Consider the following 20,452-nt stretch of genomic DNA (forward strand, 5'->3'; position numbering starts at 1 on the left):
TCAAAATTTTTTAGGGGGCTATTATTAATTTTACTTACAATGGGAAAAGATATTTGTTCTTTTTCTTTTTCAGTAGCAGTTAAAAAGGTTATAACCTTTGAAAATCACAATTTATCTTAACAAGAACCCTTTTTTTTTTTTTATAATAAATCAATATAATAAAATTAAAAATTAGAGTATAAATTAGTAGCATACCTGAAACTAATATGAAGATATAATAACATAAAGTAATTATCATTGAATAAATTAAAAGGAAAGCCATTTCTTCTATTACAATAGTGATGGAATTCACTTCCAAAGCTTATAGTAAATCATAAAGCATATGAAGATCTACAAACAAAATTTATTGCCTTCGAGCATGATTTTTGGCATCGGTCACTCTTCTTCTGATCAGTAGCCATTTGACAATTTTGTCCACAAAATCAAAATAGGCATCACACCAAGATCTTCTTATTGCTAAAACAAAATATGGAACTAAAATACCCACCGCAAATCCCAAACCAATGCTCAAGTAAAACCACTGATCAACATAGCTACCATCAATTTTGTCCTCAAGAGCACTTTGCCTTTTATCTAGATCTTCATCTTGACATTTTGTGACTAGTGGAGTTCCACAAAGATTCGGGTTTCCAGCAAAGGCCAACTCTGTGAAAGTTGTCATTTGCCCTGTAAAGGGGATCTTACCAGAGAAATTATTATTTGATAGATTCAAATAACCCAAGAATGTCAACGAGGGCATGCTTGAAGGAATGGTGCCAGAAAGCTTATTGCTTGATAGATCAAGAGAGGACAATTGACACAACATTGAAATGCTTCCAGGAATTTGACCAATGATGTGATTCATGGACAAGTTTAGAAACACCAAACCAGACAATTTTGTTATTCCCTCAGGAAACTCTCCACTTAAATTATTGTCGGATAGATCGATGCTAACAACAAGAGAAAGAGTCCTGGTGTATTCAAGACTTTGGCCTTTTGTAATCACAATCAATCTTTCATCATACCGAGAGACAGTCCCATTGTGATGCAAAGAATACATATCCATGTTATGCTCCTGAGCCATGGCTTTAAGCTCCACTAAAGTGACTGGAATTTTACCAGTCAAATTGTTCTGTGCAAGGTCTAAGACATGTAGGGAGCTTAAATTTGAAAGTCGGTCGGGAAGTCTTCCAAAAAATGCATTCGACCTCAAGTTGAGTATTACAAGATTTATGAAAGCAGTTCCAATCCATGATGGAACCTTACCCGATAATTCGTTATAACTGAGATCAAGGAGCTCCAAACTTGATAAAATTTGGAAAGATGAGGGAAGCTCTCCTGAAAGCTTGTTGTCGTTCAAGTGTAGTGATTGGAGTAATTGTAACCGACCTAATGACTTTGGTATCATCCCAGACAAATTGTTATTTCCAAGGTCTAAAACAATTAGGCGAGAACAATTATTTATGGTAGAAGGAATGCTTCCAATCAAATTATTCCTTGAAAAATCAATGACTTCAAGAGAGGTGATGTGTCCTATGGAATCTGGGATGGTCCCTGTTATTTGATTACTCGAAAGAGAAAGGAAAAACAAATTGGGCATGGATTCACTTATGTTTGATGGGATGGGCCCTGTTATTTGATTATGAGAAAGAAGAAGGTATCTCAAGTCTAATAGGGATTCACCTCTGCTAAGTAGGATAGGGCCAGAAAATTTATTATGGGAGAGATCTAGAAATTCCACCCCTTTGATTGAAAAAAGAATAGGTCCTTCAAAGAGGTTGGAACTGAAATCGATCTGTGCGAGAAAAGGAGAAGAAAAATTCAATGAATTTGGTAACTGACCTTGTAACTGATTGTGAGAAAGACTTAAGTACTGTAGATTAAAAGAAATATTCCAAAACCAATTTGGAATACGAGTTGAAATGCTAGCATTTGAGAAATCAAGATTCTGGAGGTTCTTCTGAGATTGAAGCCAAACCGGAAATGAAGGACCCAAGTGGCATGAACCCATATAAAGAATTTTCACCTGGAAAGGGGGAACCCAATTGGGACTAACATTCAAACGGAATGAATTGGAGTCCATGTGTAGATACTCCAACTTACTTAGCTTCCAAAAATGTGGTTCAGAGATACTTCCACTCAATTGATTGGAACCAACATCCAATACTTGCAATTCTGAAAGCTGTCCAATACTATCTGGGAGACTTCCACTCAAATCATTGTAAGAAACATCCAATTGTTGCAATCGAGAAAGTTGCCCAATACTATCTGGGAGACTTCCACTCAATTGATTGGAACCAACATCCAATACTTGCAATTTTGAAAGCTGTCCAATACTATCTAGGAGACTTCCATTCAGCTCATTCTTTCCAAGAGATAGGGACTCCAAGTGTCGCAATGTCCATAAAGAAGCAGGGATGGGACCTTCAAGTCTGTTGTTGGATAAACCGAGTCCCCTAAGATTTTTAAGCTCACCCAACCAATTTGGCAATTTTCCCATCAATTGATTGCCATTCAAGTATAACTCCGTCAAATTAAGCAAAGGACTTTTAGAACTGCAGGTTTCAATTCCCTTGATAATCTCAGGTAAACTTCCATTCAAGCAATTCACACCCAAATTCAGATATTTTAAGTTGCAAAAGTTTCCAAAGGAGCTTGGAATTGGACCTATAATGAGCAGGATTAAAAAATATGTATTAATTAAAATTATGTATTAAACAAATAATAAAAATAGTAAATAACAAAATAAATTAATTCATGAACAATTAATTTACAGAAAAAGTAAGAAAAATTATTATTATTCATAAATTGGTACTTTTTTTATCTTTTCTGATAACCATAAAATAAAATAATTTATTTCAATGTTATAAGAATAGTAGGATTAATCATTGATATTAATTGTTCCTTTAAAAATAAACTAAATTTTTTGAACAAAGTGATAGTTCAATGAGAGAAGATAGAAAATCAAAATATAAACCAAAGGATTAAGAAATCAAGTTATCAAAAGATAAATTTTTATTTTAGCGATGAAAATAAAGTTAGAGAAAACTAGGAATTCAACCTAGTTTAATATCTTGAAACAACAACACTACAAGAAACTAGCAAAATTAAATAAAAAGTGAGAAACTTATAATAAACTAAAATTAGTAAAATGACGAAGCAACATGGTTTATAGTCTAACTAAAATATACAAAGGATGTGCAATGAAATGAAATATCTAAATTAATTGAGGAGTGAGGATGGCCTTAAATCAAATTATCACTCAAATCTAAATATTTTAGAGACTTTAATTTTATCAATAAAGTTCTAATCTCATTAATTAAGTTTAAAAGAGACAATATATCAAAGTAAAAACTCATATGGCAACAATTGCTTCCCCTTTAGAATAGAGGTCAATATTAACTTCTTGATTTGGATTTTAGTCAATTCTCTAAGGTTGTGTTTGGAACTTCTAATGTTTTATTTCTAAAGATAGAAATTCATAGAAACTCTAATATAAATAGTAAAATTTTACCATAAAAAAGTAATGATACTTAAAAATTGTTTTAAAAAACATGAATAATAGAAAAATTTTACTATCTTAATTTTTTTAAATTTCAATAACAGTATTTAAGAACATGAAATGTCATATTATATTCACTTAATGTTCAATTTTATGGTTTCAATTACTTGTCTCAACCATGAAATGTCATATCTCAATATATAAATTACAATAATTTGGCGTAATAGATGAATTATGGAGAGAAAATAGAAATTGAAAATGTGCAAGAGATGATTGAAAGTTATTTGATGATAAAGATTCTTAACAAACGTAAATTGTCAAAATAGGAATATAAATTCTTTTTGGAGATATAAAGAAAGTAAATTTTTGGATTTCAATCTAACGTGGTTTTTTATTTCTTAATTACAAGATTTTCAAAAATAAATGAATAGTAAATTATAATTATTTAAATTTTATAGGAACAAGAAATGCCTTAAGATAAACATGACAATCTAGAATAAAATTTTGATAGAATAGTTTAAAACAAAGTATGCCATGAGAATAGAAATTGAAAACTATTTAATAACTAAAACTAGTAAACTAGTAAAATATTATTAAAAAAAAAAAGTGACACTAACAAAGTACGTAATATATCAATTCAACAGTAATATAAATATTCAACTTAGTGCATACTCAAATTATTATTCCCAAGAACAAAATAAATTGAAAAAATGAGAGCATGTCAAAATCTTACTATAGAAATGAAAGCATTCAAAAAATAATTAATATAATAATGTATGAAAAATGATACTACTATTATTATTTAAAATAATAAATAATAAATCATTGATCAACTAATTTAAAATAAAACAAGGAGGTTGAGGATTAAAAAAATCATATTCCTATAAGTACAATTCTTTTATTAGTTACATAGACATGCACCTTTTATAATCACTTACCCTTACACAAAAAAATTGTTTAATAATATAGATACTTCATAAGCATAAAGTGTCAAACTATATACTTTTCTTAGATAAAAATAAATAAATAAATAAATAAAACTAAATTTCCTTCTAAGAAATTTAAAATTCAAAATAATGTTTTATTAGTAAGTATAAATTTATTTCCACTATGAGAACAAAATATAGTGATTATTTGATATTGTATGCTAATACATATTCAATAAGAACTAATATACACAATCATCAACTATATATATTTAATTACACATTTACATACAAACAAATAAATATCAATTTTTCTATTAAGAGAAGAACTTACCATGTAAATCATTTCCAGCCAAACTGAGAAATTCTATCTTTTTCCAACTCCTCCTCAATAGTTGAGAGATATTGCCCCGGAGATTGCCATTCCAAGATAGATCTATGTATTGCAAATTGGGTAGCTCACTAAGACCAAGTGGAATCCTCCCATGTAATTGATTGTTGCTTATATCAATGGATCCAAGGCTGCTAACATTTAGAAGCCATTCTGGAAACATGGAAATGAATTGGTTGGAGTTGATGCTTATAACAAGAAGTGAAGTAAAATTAACAAAGCTTGGAGATGGAATTGAGCCAGAGAGGCCACAACCATCTAGATGCAGCTCTGTTAAAATTGGAAGTTTGTTTAGCACCTCGACCCATTCACTTCCTACTGATGAGAGGTTAACATAATCCATACCAAGATACTTCAAGGAAACAAGACTAGCCATCCATTCAATATTCCCAACAGATAAATCTTTAGAAGAAAGATCGAGATATTGCAAATTAGAAAGATTTCCAAAATTTGAAGGAATTGTACCACTAAACTCAGCACCTGATAAGTTTAGATATAGTAAATTCTTCAAAGACCCGAATAATTGAGGAATTGGCATGCCTTTGAATGAGTTGAAACTCAAATCTAGATATTTCAAAGACTTGAGTTTTGTCAATGAAGGTCTAATTTCTCCACTCAAGTTCATAGAGCTCCAATTCTCATATACATTCTCACGAGGATAAGGGTTATGAAGATCAATGGAAATGACAATTCCTGTGTCTTTTTCACAAGTAATTCCTTGCCAATAGCAATAATTGCTTCCTTTCCATGATGAAAGTCGATTGTTGGGATCTTTGAGACCACATTTGAAGTCAATAAGAGCCTCTTGTTCAGATTGAATGTTGTTGCTGATATGGGTATAACCATTACATGTAAGTTCCGTTGTTATGAAATAGAGAATGGCTAAAACGAAACCAAGAATTGAAATTCTCTCCATGTAAATATTCTAAGTTGAGCACCTGTAAAAATTGAATTCCAATATGTAGTCAGTATTTTCTTGAATTGAATTAAAATTTTATTTTTGACATCAAAATGAAAAATTGATAAAATTTAGAAGACAATTGCTTCAACACGACGAACTTATTTTAACCAACACATTTAAGAAATGTTACCAATCTAATATAATTTTCAAAGATCTACTCATAGCATATGTAAATATATACTAAGAAAAACAATTGTAATCATTTCATAGATATTCAACCTTACTTTGATTGGCGAGAACTGAAATCACCTACAAGAGAGTTAGAAGGATTAAATAGAAAAGCACATTAAAAGTAGTTTATCAACATTAGTCGAGTTCAACCTTACCTGAAACTTCTTTCGTGTTTTCCTTTTTTTTTCAATTCAACAAAAATATATAGAAGATGGTTTAAAGTGATGACAATGATAGCCTCACTTTCTTGTTTTCCTTGTTTTTTCAATCATATTAAATTCTAATTGAGTGGAAAATGACTCAGAGTTCTTACCTCCACCACAAAAACCAAGTGTCTTGATTGAAGACCTTCGCTTGAAAATAAAAAAGATATGGATGGAAAGACCATGAGTTGGCACTAAGTCATCTATGAGTAAAAAAAAACCTACAACTGTTTAAATTTTGAAATATCTTAATTGGGAAAAAACACTGATTTTATATCATAATACAAAATTAAAGGAAATAATCAACTAGTCAAGAAATGAATTGATTAATTGTTACCTTTACCAAAATGTCTTATTACATATTATAGCTTTTCTTTAAATAAAATTAAAGATTTATTATCCATAATTGTAAATTATGAAAACATTGAAAAGATATTTTAAATCCAAATATGTCAAAATAACATCATTAATATAATTGCTTTCAATTCATTTTCTTACACACACATAATAGATTAAACATTATATTTGTCTTGCAATTTAAATAATCACTTTTGATTTCAAAGGAAAATGATATTAGAAAATAATATGATCCAACCCAAAAACTTAATTTCTTTAAGTTCCAACTAATGAGAAACATACACATGCAATAACCTTATTATAATATATTAGTTTCTTCCAATTTTTTTTATTTATTTTTTATCATACAAATATCTAATGACCTAATTTGTCTAAAATTAATCATGACAATGACTAACCATCTAAAATCAAATCATAATTTCCATTTTTTTCTTGATCATAATCCAAAATAAAGAATATTTATTTTGAATGAAGTGTAGACTACGTTGTAAAGTTTGTCAAGTCAAATAGTCATATGGATAACAAATAACTATTTTAAAATCATATTAAAATAGTTTGTATTTTTATATGACCCATCAATTTTGTATGAAGTGTAGACTACGTTGTTTGACTATGACTGACGATAATGAAATTTTATTCTCTATGTAGTATTGATCACGTTACCAAATCAAAAAGTTAAATTGTGCTCAAGTAAAATATCCTTTAAAATAAGAAAAAAAAAATCAAAAAATCAAAAATCAAAAGACCTTAACTTGTTCAAAATTATGGGTTTTGAAAGTTGGAAGTAAAAATGGAGAAGGGAAAACCAAGAAAAAAAGCCCATATATTGGGCCCAGAAATTAGGGTCTTGCAGAAAGGAAAAAAAGGTTTTATAAAAAGGAAAATTAAATAAAATAAAAATTCAACTAGGCCAAAAGTTGCCTAGAAAATGGGCGGGATAAGGGCCAAATAATAATAATCATAATAATAATAACCATACATCCGTATTGAAGGTGATATCTTTTGAAACATTCAAGTCCATGTAAAATAGTAATAGATAAGATGATAATAGCCTTACAACCATATTGAAATCATGGACAATGATTAACTATCTAAAACCAAATCATAATAATCCATTTTTTTCTTGATCATAATCCACAATAAAAAATATTTATTTTGGATGAAGTGTAGACCACGTTGTAAAGTTTGTCAAGTCAAATAGTCACATCGATAATAAATAATCATTTTAAAATCATATTAGAATAGTTTGTATTTTTTATGACCCATCAATTTTGTATGTAGTGTAGACTACTTTGTTTGATTATGACCAATAATAATGAAATTTTATTCTCTATCTAGTATTGAATCTATTGATCACGTTATCAAGTCAAAAAGATAAATCGTGCTCAAGTAAACATCCTTTTAAATTAAAAAAAATTAAAAATCAAAAGACCTTGACTCGTTCAAAATTATGGGTTTTGAAGGTTGGAAGTTAAAATGGATATGGAAAAACCAAGAAAAAAGGCCCATATAGTTGGCCCATAAATTAGGCCCTTGCAAAGAGAAAAAAAAAGTTTCAGAAAAAAGAAAATTAAATAAAATAAAAATTGAAATGGCCCAAAAGTTGCCTAGAAAATGGGCTGAAATAGGGGCCAGAAAACTGTCCCCGTAAGAGAAAAAAAGCTTCATAAAAATTATAGGGAGACCCAAAATTGGCCCAGGGATCTGACCCATAAGAGGGCCAAAAAGGCTGGCTGGGAGGGGATAAAAAAGGGCAAATTGGCCCAGCCCATTTTTATTGGGGTGGGTATGGTGGGGGTGGGCTTCGCTTGAGTGTGGGTGAGGGGAGGAAAAGGGGAGTGTTGCCTTATGACACGGTGCCATGTGGCAGCTCCAATTGAGATGCAGAACCCCACTTTTAAGCCCATAATGTTGTCTTTAAACAAATTCTTATAAAAATAAACATAATTATTGGATAGCCAATAAATTAATAGTTTGTTTTCTATGGTCAATATTTTAGATAAAATTAAAAGAAAAGTAATGAAATAATAAGGTGTGATTATGATTTCTGCTTATCTCCTCACACTCTTTTGCATGGTGCTTTAGCTCTACTATAAAAATACATAATTTATATTTTTTGTTATTTATGAAATTTATCATGACATGGTTTATTGAAATATTTATTATCCATTTATTTATTTATTTATTTCTTATAATTTAATTTTTTTTTTAAGTTAAAAAAATATTTGTGTGAAGTTCTAAAATATTATAATCCATAGCTAAAACATTAGAAAATCAAAATTAAATAAAATAAAAATTCAAAGGCTTTAAAGTTGCCAGAAAATGGGCCGATATAGGGGCCAGAAAATGGTCCATTTAAGGAGGCAAAAAAGGCGTCAGAAAAATTATATATGTAAAAAAAGAGAGGCCCAAAATTAGCCCAGAAATTAGGCCCAAAGATGGGACCATAAGAAAGCCCAAAAGGCTGGCTGGTGGGGAATAAAAAAATAAAAAAATAAATAAAAAGGGCCAAATTGGCCCAGCCTAGGAAAAGAGTTGAATTATTTTTAATTTATTTTTATATTTTATTAAAAACTATTTATTTTTAATTTAGTTATAATAATAAATTTATTTTTTCTTTGTAATAAGTATTGAATTAAATTTAATTTATATTAGATAAATTAAATTTTACAAAATCAAAATAAAAAATTATTTTTAAAAAACAACTTTTATAAATCAGTTTTTTGTTTTTTATTATTTGAAAAGTGTTTTTAAAAATAGTTTACACAAAGGGAATCAAAATACCCTTTGTTAGTGATGAATTGAATTCCACTTATAAGTGGAAATTCATTTATTTGTTGTAACCATTTTTTATTTTATTCTCATGTTAAACATAATAATGAATGTTAGTAAATCAAACATGATAATGATAAATATATTTTAATAAATCTATAAATTTTATTTTACTAATATTTTAATAAATCTATAAATTTTAAAACTTAACAAATAAATACAATTTTATAGATTTATTAAAATGTTAAGATCTATTTTTATTATTTTTACTAAAAGATTACCATTTTCTTAACAAAAAATACATAATTTATATTTTTATTATATATGAAAAGTTATCATTACATTATTTATAGAAGCAATTATTACCTATTTATTTTGTATCTTTTTTTCTTATAATGTAGTATTTGTTTTAAAGTAATTAAAAATTTAATGATTAGGCTATTAATTTTATCCTACAAAAAATAAATAAGGAGGATTATGAAAAAACAATGCCAATTACTTTTTGTCCCTTAACAAAATATTTTATTGCATCAAAACTATTTTGTTTGATACTTAAAAACAATGAACCACTTCACATCAAGCATAATTTGTGAGTATACTCTTCTTTGATTGAACCTTCTTAATGTCCATAGAAATTTGGTGACTGTTAAGACAGTTTTATATAATATATATAGTTATAATTAAACCACTTTAAAGTTAAAAGGCTTTCTAAATACTCTTTTAGCACCGAGGGTTGTTCTTTGTAAGGTTGGGAATATGATATATATCTATATATATATTTAAAAAAAAAACCCTTTGAGAAGGTGATTTTTTGAATTTAAGTTCTTTAATATATTAAATAAAAATTTTCTTTACCTAAATATTAAAATAACTAAGTTGCATATGTTTTAAATAAAATATTAGATGAAATTTAAAGAAACTTTGATAGACCTTATTTGACTCATAGTTAAAAAAACAAAAAAATAATAAAATAAAATAAAATTAACAAGTATATGCTTAATTAGAAGAACAAAAATTTTGCTTATATTCTAACTTAGTAATTTTCTTGCAAAATAAATGGTGGAAAGGGGTATTATAAAAAGAGAAAAGAATATTATTAGTTTTGCTATTTAGAAAAGTCTCAATCCCATATAACTGTTCTTCTTGGAAATAGATAAAATGGTGGAAAGGGGTCCTAGAAAAAAACACTATTAAGGTATAAGAATATATTCTACTTGGATCTTATTTTGCCAAGCTTTTTATAATTATTAAAGAGTTTTTACATAATATTAAATGAAGAATAGCTAAATTAAAATATAAAAAAATAGAAAATCTTCTCGGCTAATACTCAAAACTTAAAAATTTCAAAACTTTTATTTTAGTCATGAGACGCTAAAATCTAATAAATAGAAGCTATCAAGGAATTTCAATAAAAATATATTTATGCAGAATAGTTAAAAGAAAGATGACAAAATTTCTTTTACTTCACTTAAGTAAATAAGTCATGGAAATTTATTGGCCACTTAGAAAATGATAAAAACATTTACCAATTTTTTCCACCAATGATGTAGGATTGATCAAATCACTCAACACCTTAAGGATCGGTCTTACAAAATTAGAGATTTATTATACACAATCATAGACAGGCTTTCAAAGAAAATGTTAAAAGGAGTTAAGGCAATTTAGCTTCAATTATTGGGGTTATTTGGTTGAATCTCATTTTCTACATATTCTTATTTCACACACATAAAAAATTAAAAATTAAAATAGACATAAGAAACCTTGTTTTTTTGTTTTTTGTTTTTTTCACATTTAAAAAATTAGTTTATTTTTCTACAAAGTTTAAAATGTCTTGTCAAAAAATTAAAAAGGACAATAAATTTCTATATAAATCAAAAAATTTATATAACATTAATTTATGTCTCCCTCATTGTGAATGACCCGTGGAAAAAGTTATAATCAAATGTAACCATTTTTAGGTCCAAAACATATAACATCATAAAGCAACTAAGTTAACGACCATCTCATCATTCATAATATGAAAAAACTTTATAACCATATTGAAGTAGTGATATCTTTTCAAATTTTCAAATATTCAAATTTATGGAAAATGTTGCCTACTTAAGTAATAATAGTAGATAAGTTTAATGTTCTCAAATTATTATAAACGAGAGAAGACTAACTTGACTAATCATATTATAAAATTATAAATTTATTACATATGATTGTAAAAAAAATATTAAAAATTGAAGGACACTTAATTCAATTACTACATCTAATCTTGAATAGTTCATCAAAGCAAGCATCAAATAAAGAAAGTTAAAATCGACATATGCCAAAGTAGCATCATTAAGGTTATTTAATTGCATCCAATTTGTTCTTTTATACATGCATATAGATTATATTATATATATGTTTGGCAACTTAAGAAATCAATTTTAACTTCAAAGGAAAATAGTATTAGAAAATAATTTGATCCAAACCACAAACTTAATTTTTGATGTCCAAGTTATCAGAAAAATACATATAATCATATTACCTTATGTCATAAAAGATTAGTTTCTTCCAAATTATTATTATTATACAAATTTTAAATCACGTAACCATGGAGAATAAATAATCGTTTAAAACTAAAATCAAATGGTCCATATATATTTTTCTTGACCATGAACCACAATAAAAAATATTTATTTTGTATGAAGTGTAGACCACTTTGTAAAGTTTTGTCATGTCACAAAGTCATATTAATAATAAGCCCATGATAAAGAATACTTATTTTATATAAAGTGTAGACCATGTTGTTAAATTTTGTCAAGTCAAAAAGTCTCATGATGTTTAAGTAAAATATCTAATTATGAATTTATATGAAATCTAAAAGACCTTAAAATTGAAATCATATTAGTCTTTATTTTGTTTGATCATGACTAATACTGAATTTTATCCTCTACATAGTATTAACTATGTTAACAAGTCAAAAGGCTAAACCATGTTTAAGTAAAACATTCCCCAAAATTTAAAACAAAAATAAAAAAGAAAAAGAAAAAAAGAAAAGAAAAGAAAAGAAAAGGACCTTGACTTGGTCCTTTAATTTTGTCATTAAGATAATTTTTGTTATTATAATATAGGATAAAAAGAAGTGTCTATTAGTCATCAAAACAATAATAAAGGAAAAATACACTAATTTAAATTAAAAGAAAATTGTTAAATAACACCATAATAAATGAAAAATAGATTTTTCCTTGTACTAATTTGTACTTAAAAAAGAGCATATCATGGTCAAAAAAAAGTTTTTTTTGCGGCAAGGTTGTTGCTCTAAGTCCATGAATAATCATTTTTTACCATAACAAATCAATTTTATAGCCAAAAAAGGTAAAATTTTGCCATAAAATAAACTTTGTGGCAACATGTTTTTCACCACAAAATAAATCAAAATTTTCTATGAAAACAAAATTCATGGTAAAAGTTCACTACGAAAAATATTTATGGTTAATGATTAAATTTCACCAAAAAAAAAATTGTGGCCAAATTTTATTTTCAATAAAAAAAAGATTATTTTTTTTCTAATAGTACAAAATTGCTATCTAAAGAGCATCACTGATCATTCTGCCATTGTTGTCCCTCAATGCTAAAATCAATAATGAATCATTAACTTGACATGAATTAGGATCAATATAAAAAAAAAAAAAAACAAAAGATGAACTTAGCTAAAAACAATTAAAGCCTATAAATTCACACAAAGAATATTAATACTTTAATCATTTAATATCAACATTACATCCTTTAACACACTCAGCTTAGTATGAATAAGATGCCACACCACTGCTAAACCCATGCTCTTTTCTTGGACGTAGCGATATCATCTCCTTGAGCTTTAAGTCATCACAAGGAGCACTGGGATCAGAAACAAATGTCCGGAACAGCAATTCTGCCTTCAAGCATGTTCACAACTGATGGCATAGCTGGCCTGACTGCTGGAGAGACGTTTGTGCACAGGAGAGCTATGTTGATCATCACCATGATCTCTTCCTTGTTGAAGTCTAAGCCCAATCTGGGGTCGACTAGACCCATCAAATTCCCCTTCCCTTTTAATGAGTGCCTAGAGATCGAGCAAGAAAGAAAATACAGTAAGAGAATTTCTTGTGTTGCAATAAGACTCTATTTGTTTCAACATATGCTGAATGAAGCCATGGAAATGTCATAACCACATTGAATGAGTTTAATATTTGGTATGTGATGAATGGGATGTGCCCAGCTAGCCTGCTACCCAGAAAGACACATGCTAATACAGGGGTTTGCTCAAAGTGGTCCAGGCAGGTCCATGATGACGTCTTATTACTAATACGGTAATACCACACAATTTGTATAATTGAAGTCATTCAGGAAGAGAGCATATACTACCTGCTTCTTCGTATAAGGTTGAAAAGGAAGCAATACATGTAAGTATTAGTAGTATTGGGGCAAATTTGTTATATCTGAACAAATTTTTGTTCAAGAGAGCCTATTTTATCCATATTAAGTCATGAACTAGGAAAATGGTCCAAAGGATGCCATGAATTAGAATATAACTTCGGCCCAAGATAGGAAAATGTAATTGTCATGATGTGGTGTCTATATATTTTTATATATATAATTCGAGAGCCATGGTTAGAGGTTCATGATTTGGATCCAATTCACTTCCACTTTGGTCAAGCTGGGAAATTTATACTCTAGATGTATACTCTAGGTTCCCAACAGGTTTTACCGCTTGTAGTTCAGACAGCCATTCATCCTTGAAGATGCTTCCTGACACAAATAACAAATCATGCTGTTAAAATTATGCAATCAGCCTAGATGGATAAGAATGAGAAAATTCAGAAATGACAAATACAATAAAGAATGTGGTCGAAATTACCCAATCAAGACGATAGATGCATTCTTCTTTTGGCCTATAAGTAATGTTGCTTCTTCCACTGACAATTTCCAAGGCAACAATTCCAAAACTGTAAACATTTGCTTCTTCCACTGCAAATGCGAGTTTTATTTTGCACAAATTTTCCATTTGAAATGAAGAATAAACACTGGAGATCAAAAGCAAAAACTTCTAGGATGTGGTTTCCAAAGTGAAATCAGTTGAATGGGCAATCATAGACGAGAAGAAAAACAAGTTGAATGCCTTGATGGTATTTTTCACAAAAGTTTACGGAGCTCAAGTGCCTTTTGCAGGAAATTCCTAGTTTTAGTCCTAATGGACATTAACCTAACCCAATTTATCAAGTCCAGGAATCACAAAGAGAGTTGCTGCCTGAAACCATTTGGAAAATTAAAGGCATAAATACCATTTTCAAGCATCAGTCATTCCAATACTTTCTTATTTTCATAAGTACTCAGCAGATCAGGACCATCAAATCCAGAACTACATTCTACTCTCATTGCTCTCAAAATAGATTAACTCAAACTAATTATAAAAAAAAAAAATGATATTTAATTCAATGAAGCAATTCAAAATTAACACTTGCACATCCTTATGAATAACAAGTTGTTTTACACATGAAAGGGGCAGAATCTGTGACGGAAGCACAAATCAAGGGACCTAAAAGAGTTCCTAGTTTGTGTTGACTGAGCCACCACATAAAAGTTCATATTTGCTTAGGTTGACGATGATGGCAAGCTTTTAGATTTTGATTGCATCAGAGAACTTGGATGGAGGCAAAGACGCTACATGGTTATTCTTGAATGACCCTTTGCTATTCTGCGAGCAATGACTCTCTACCCACCCTTGGTTGCCTTGCTGCTCATTTGTTGAAAAGGAACACATAAGTAAAATCTACACATTTCTACTTTTTAACTTTCCATTCTCTTATATGCATGAAATCTAAGACAATCAGAAACACATCACAAAAAGAGGGCCTGAAAACAGATCCTTGGTCCAAAAAGGAGGACCATGCTGAACAATATCTAGCCCGTTAATGAAAGATATTGCAACATAACACGAATGAGATTGAGTGAAACAAATTTTTCATGGTAATTCCCAAAATCATAAGAAGAATGAAGTATGAAATGCCCTGAGAGATTCATCACAAAATATACTTCAAATCAATTTGCATACTCTCTAATAGTAGCATGTTATCCTCTAGTTCATTATTTTCATTAATTGACACAGAATCAGTAGAAATAGAATCAGATTTTACTTGAAACCCTAAAACAGGGCTGACCTCAAATTCTTGGTTGTTTGGATCAGCAGACTTGAGCATGAGGTCATTATGTCTAGACTTTGAATCCTCCTCCGGCTAGGGCTTTGAAGCCCCACTCTCCTTCTAGGTTTCATTGTTTTGCTCCTCTTGCCCACTTTGTGCTATTTTAGATACCACACTCTCACTAACCATAGTGCTAGTTTCGACAAAAATTATATTTCCTAAATAAAATTTCATTTAAAGAATATTAAATTCTATTAATCACGCAAATTAAAAATAAGACTAACTAAACATTAGTTGCTGAAAAATATAAGATAGGTGCACTACTTGAACCATTGACTGTGAACCTGCTAAGACATCAAATTTTCTACCTTTCTTTCCAGAAATTCTAATATGATTCTGCACAACTCAACTAGAATAACATTAAACACTAGCCAATGAATTTTCTACTTTTATAGTATAACATTAAAATCTATGCCATTGAATTTTTTACTTTTACATGGCCTGCATATATATCCAGATTAATACAATGTAAGTTGCAACACAATAGCATAACAACTAATTCAATGCATTCATTTACAAAAATGCCTGTAACAAAGAATTAAGCACATAATTAAACTACCATAATACCTACACCTAACAGAAAACACTCATCAGCCAAATTATGTGAAATGAAATGAAATTCTGAAACCCTAGTACCCTATTTGGATACCAAATCGTTCATCATTAATTCCTCCCACGGAATTAAACCTTTTGTAAGCACTTGACATTAGTTGAGAGGGAAATTTCATTTTCAGAAAACTAGAAGAAAATACGACACACAATCATGAAAATTTCTCCCCCTATCAATTTCCTCTCGGTTTTCTCTGCAACCAAACGAAGGGTAAGGGTTTTTGAAAAAACTAAAAAAAATCGAACAAATTGCATATGCGAGTATAGATGGGGAACCTTAAAATCGAAGCTTTTCCTCCTTTAGATTCTTCTTCTAATCATCAACACCGTCCATTTCTATAAATTTCAGTCAAATATACAGATAATATTAGACGCTTACATGCTGATAGAGAGAGAAAGTAGAAATTGTAAAATTTTAAAATCCATCAACACTGCTAGAAACTTCCAAGCAAATCAACAGTAACAGTGGTGACAAAATTGAATTTTTATACTAATACAAGTGCTAGGACTAGGCGGCTTCAATATCACTCTACAAAAATTCAAAATTCAAATTGAATTTTCTTTCATTTTCCTAAACCTTCACGGCAACCAAACGCGAGTTGGGGCTAAACATCTCCACACCACACCCTAAAAACTCCAAACATCAAGAATATGAGACAATCGACAATGAAAACTCTAAATATCCAAAGAGAAAAAATAGAGAATTGAAGAGAGAGTTAGAGACCTAGATAGATTGATTGAGTTGAGAGAGGTGATCAGAGGAGACCAAGCAGTGCGGAGAGAGCCATCTCCGAGTGCTTAGGATGAATCCATCGCATCAGTCCCAAAGCCGCCTCCATTTTATTCAAAAAAAGGATTCGGTTAAGCTCTGGAACCACCACCACCACCATCACTACACCACCGTCGCCTCGGTACTCAGATGCAGACTATAATTAAATTTTCGAAGATGATGACTCTATGATTGAGTACTAAATGTTTGCATGCAGTGAAAAAACTAACTTATTTATTTAAAATAGAATAGTATTAACGGTTATTAATTTATAATAAAATAAATCAACTATACTTTTATACGGATATACACTAATATCTGTATTTTTATAATATTTATAAAAATAGAATTTATGATTTTACTATAATATTATTATTCATATTTTATTAAAATTATTTTATTTTTTAATTTATTTATAATTATAAAATTATTTTTATTTGTAATAATAAGACTTTAATTAAAATTAGTTTGTATTATATAATTGGATTAAAAAATAAAAATAAAAAATTATTTGACAAAACAACTTATTTCAACAAGTTTTTTATTTTTGATTTTTTTTTAAATATAGAGAATTAAAATACCTTTTGTTAAAGATTAATTGAAATCCCACTAAATTTATCATAAACAAATATTATTAATTAATTTATTTTGTATTTATTTGTTATAATTTAATATTTATTTTAAAGTAGATAAAAAAATTTGTGATTTTTTAAAACATTATAATTCATAGTTAAAAATTTTCAAATATTAATATTCATTTTTAATTAAAAATTATAGTTCAAATGTTTGTCTAAAAATTAACAATTTCACAAAATTTTAGTAAAATATAAAAAATAGATAAAAATATTTAAATGATTTTTCAATAGCATGACATTGTCAAATAATTTAAGTTTTTTCAGTTCATTTGTTTTGTATCATTGTTTTTATCTTTTATCTAATATTATTATTGGCAAAATGAATTTATATTAAAGAACTAGTTGATGAGAATTTACAACATTTATAATTTATATTACCAAATTTCAATATTAATATCTAAATTTTATGAATTTTACTAAAATAAAAATTTAATAATATATATGAAATTATTTATTAAAACAATTACTATTCATTTATTTCTTATAAGTTAATATTTGTTTTCAAGTAGATGATTTTTTTTTTTTTTGTGAATTTTTAAAATATTATAGTTCGTAGTTAAATTTTTTGAAATATTAATATTCATTTCTAAAATTGTTCAAATGTTTATCTGAAATAAAACAATTAGTGAAAGAAAAATTATTTTTAAAAAATAATTAGCTATTTTCTCTTAGACAATTAAGTAAAAAACAAAAGGTCTAGCTTTGATACCAATTGTGAAAAAAAGCTATTTTGATTTAGATAATCATTCAAGAGTGGGGCGAAGTAGGTATCGAAACTATTTTAAAAAATAATCAACTTAAGCAAGTTATGTAAAGGATAAGAATGAATAGAGAGTAATATTAAGAAATTAAGGGAATAATATTGCAAACTCTTTTATAATGATTTGGGAAGCTGCCTATATCCACTCTTCTCAAGCTGGTAATAGGGTGAAGGTTACACTTAGATTCCAAGGTTCCAATAGACCTTTACAAACTCTTCAAGTAAAATGCCTACTTGAATACTTCTCTCACAATATTAAATTTTGAAGCTGTATCCGTATAGAGGCCAAGGTGTTTTATGTGTCAGGCTTTTGTTAATATACTGCACTGGAAGCTTAAGTGAAAGCTCTTGAGTCATTTAATGTTGGGCTCTAAGGTTTATATTTGATATATCTCATGGCAATTAAAAATGTCAAAGCCAATGCTGCTGGACTAACTCGGGCTAACAATGCGAAACCTAAGGCCCCTAAACCTGAGTCCTCAACTGTATTGTCTAATGCTACATCTGAACCCTCTATGAATTTGCAGAAGCCTCAGCTATCATCTGGGCTTCCTGCAGATTTTTTTGATAATCATGTGACAAAGAAGCAAAAATCTGGTAAGAAAAAAACTGACATCCTACTTAAGCTTTTCTTCATCAGTTCAATTCTAGGCTATGGCAATAACTACCTTAGGCTTGTACTTGTTCTGCAGCATTTTCTATTGTTAAAAACCTTAGTGAGCCTCAGTGGAGGTTTCTCTGATTCGTGGGGAAGTTTATTTTTGATAGCGTAGGGACCTTTTAACCCTACAGCATAATGGCATGTGTTTCATTGGATACTTGAGATGATCAGAAATTACCATGTATGATTGCATTACTTGGAACACTGAATTAACCTTGTTAAGAAATGTTAAATCCTGGTCAGGGATGAGTACAAAGAATTTGAAAAGTTGATACAGGAGGATTTGAAGGAGGTGGACAACCGTTTGGAAGAAGAAGAGGTCAGGATCATCTATTCCTCGCACCATTCCTAGAACCCAATAATGTAGTCTCTGGTGATGTTTACTAAAGATTGGAGTTATATCATTAACTTGGTTTTGCAATTTTATGATGTAGTTTGATGCAGCTGAGATGATTGAAGAGGCCGAGTCTGTGGAGCAAAAGTAAGTCAAGTGTGGTCACGAGTGGTGTATCACTTGGGTTCTCCTATATTTCCAATGTTTTTGAGTTGACCTTTTATTCAGGGTGTATTGGGAGAAAGTGGAAATGCTGAAGAAGAAGAAATTGGAGCTGAAGGCGGCTAGATCCGGCATACGGAGTAAAGAGCCTGAGGTCAGAGGCAAGGGGCGTAGCTCTGAAGAGGATTCATCCAGTGATGATGATAGTGATGGGAATTTCATGGTTGATTGGAGAGCACAACACCTGTGAATACTTCTGTTTGAAATTTTCTGGTAGCATCGCCTGTGCAGACATGTCTATGTCGGCATGCAAACACCTGATTACGTTTGCTGGAGTTTGGTGCTGCTTCTTTCATTCTGAGCCATTCTCCAGATTTTGGTTCAACTGGCTGCTGATTGAAAGGGATGGGGAGTGGGGCGAGGAGAGAGTAAGCCCTGGTCCAAGATCCTAGAATTTTACATTGTTTCTGTATGCATGTATATAAAGAAGATCTGGGTTTTGGTTGAAACTTGAATGGTGTATCCCGAATTCCAATACTAAGATTTAGGGTTTAATGGAGACAAATGGGTTAGGAAAGGAATCAGTTTTATGCTCTTATTGTTTATTTGGAATTTTTGAGTTCTTAACATTTATCTTTTCACTACCTTCAATTATATGGTGTAATCGCACAACTGAAATGCAAAATTTTATGGTGGGATTATCTCATGATTTCAGAATCATAATTAATTAATATTATGATTATTATTATTATTATTATTATTATTATTGTTGTTTTTGTTAGGGGGTGGCCATTTGGTGGTAATAGTGGGCAAGTTACAGTCAGTTTCGTCGTGTGTTTAAAAAGTAGTTTTTCCTTTTTAAAAATAAAAATGATTTATTTCTAATTTTAAAAATAAAGTGAAATAAATAGTAAGAGTCAGGGCTGTGTGATTTAAAAATATTTTTTTAAAAAAGTATAAAATTGTTTCTAAAATTTTTTAACATTGTTTTTGTTAAAAATAAAGTAAAATAGAGAATAATTGTTTGAGAATAAATAAAAGTTGTTTT

The 20,452-nt window shown here is 29.2% G+C and overlaps 2 protein-coding genes and 1 long non-coding RNA gene across 5 annotated transcripts; 1 reads left to right on the top strand and 2 right to left on the bottom strand.

The window, feature by feature from the left end:
- Positions 1-263: 263 nt before the first annotated feature.
- Positions 264-5,757, bottom strand: LOC117922302 (receptor-like protein 49). Its single transcript, XM_034840408.1, has 2 exons — positions 4,742-5,757; positions 264-2,646 (listed from the first exon to the last, which is right to left on the bottom strand). Exons 1-2 carry the CDS (start codon positions 5,712-5,714, stop codon positions 344-346), a joined length of 3,276 nt encoding a protein of 1,091 aa, XP_034696299.1. The 5' UTR covers positions 5,715-5,757; the 3' UTR covers positions 264-343.
- Positions 5,758-12,879: 7,122 nt separating this feature from the next.
- On the bottom strand, positions 12,880-17,014 carry LOC117922300 (probable LRR receptor-like serine/threonine-protein kinase At1g53430). Of its 3 annotated transcripts, XR_004652469.1 has the most exons (6): positions 16,808-17,014; positions 16,360-16,419; positions 15,433-15,632; positions 14,133-14,242; positions 13,983-14,023; positions 12,880-13,337 (listed from the first exon to the last, which is right to left on the bottom strand). XR_004652469.1 is itself a non-coding variant. In XM_034840405.1 (5 exons), exons 2-5 carry the CDS (start codon positions 15,469-15,471, stop codon positions 13,036-13,038), a joined length of 408 nt encoding a protein of 135 aa, XP_034696296.1. In that variant the 5' UTR covers positions 15,472-15,632; positions 16,360-16,397; the 3' UTR covers positions 12,880-13,035. The 3 variants fall into 3 exon arrangements, 2 of the variants coding, with proteins under 2 accessions (XP_034696296.1, XP_034696297.1); XM_034840405.1 differs by lacking the exons at positions 13,983-14,023; positions 16,808-17,014 and having other exon boundaries at positions 12,880-13,153; positions 13,197-13,337; positions 16,360-16,397; XM_034840406.1 differs by lacking the exons at positions 13,983-14,023; positions 16,808-17,014 and having other exon boundaries at positions 16,360-16,393.
- Positions 17,015-19,121: 2,107 nt separating this feature from the next.
- On the top strand, positions 19,122-20,027 carry LOC117922414. The gene is made up of 3 exons (XR_004652488.1): positions 19,122-19,227; positions 19,343-19,389; positions 19,471-20,027. It is a non-coding gene; the product is annotated as an uncharacterized LOC117922414 (long non-coding RNA).
- The last annotated feature ends 425 nt before the right edge of the window (positions 20,028-20,452 follow it).

The sequence above is a fragment of the Vitis riparia genome, chromosome 9 (genome assembly GCF_004353265.1).
Source record: "Vitis riparia cultivar Riparia Gloire de Montpellier isolate 1030 chromosome 9, EGFV_Vit.rip_1.0, whole genome shotgun sequence".
In the NCBI taxonomy this organism is placed as follows: Eukaryota; Viridiplantae; Streptophyta; class Magnoliopsida; order Vitales; family Vitaceae; genus Vitis; species Vitis riparia.

Excerpts from the sequence above, each read along its gene's own strand:
- LOC117922302 (XM_034840408.1), bottom strand. The coding sequence starts at position 5,714 with ATGGAGAGAATTTCAATTCTTGGTTTCGTTTTAGCCATTCTCTATTTC. Across the intron at positions 2,647-4,741 it reads GGCTGGAAATGATTTACATG|GTCCAATTCCAAGCTCCTTT; the intron begins GTAAGTTCTTCT and ends TGCTCATTATAG.
- LOC117922300 (XM_034840405.1), bottom strand. The coding sequence starts at position 15,471 with ATGCTCAAGTCTGCTGATCCAAACAACCAAGAATTTGAG. Across the intron at positions 14,243-15,432 it reads CAAACAACCAAGAATTTGAG|TGGAAGAAGCAAATGTTTAC; the intron begins GTCAGCCCTGTT and ends TCGCATTTGCAG. Across the intron at positions 13,154-13,196 it reads CCAGCAGTCAGGCCAGCTAT|GACATTTGTTTCTGATCCCA; the intron begins GCCATCAGTTGT and ends ATTGCTGTTCCG.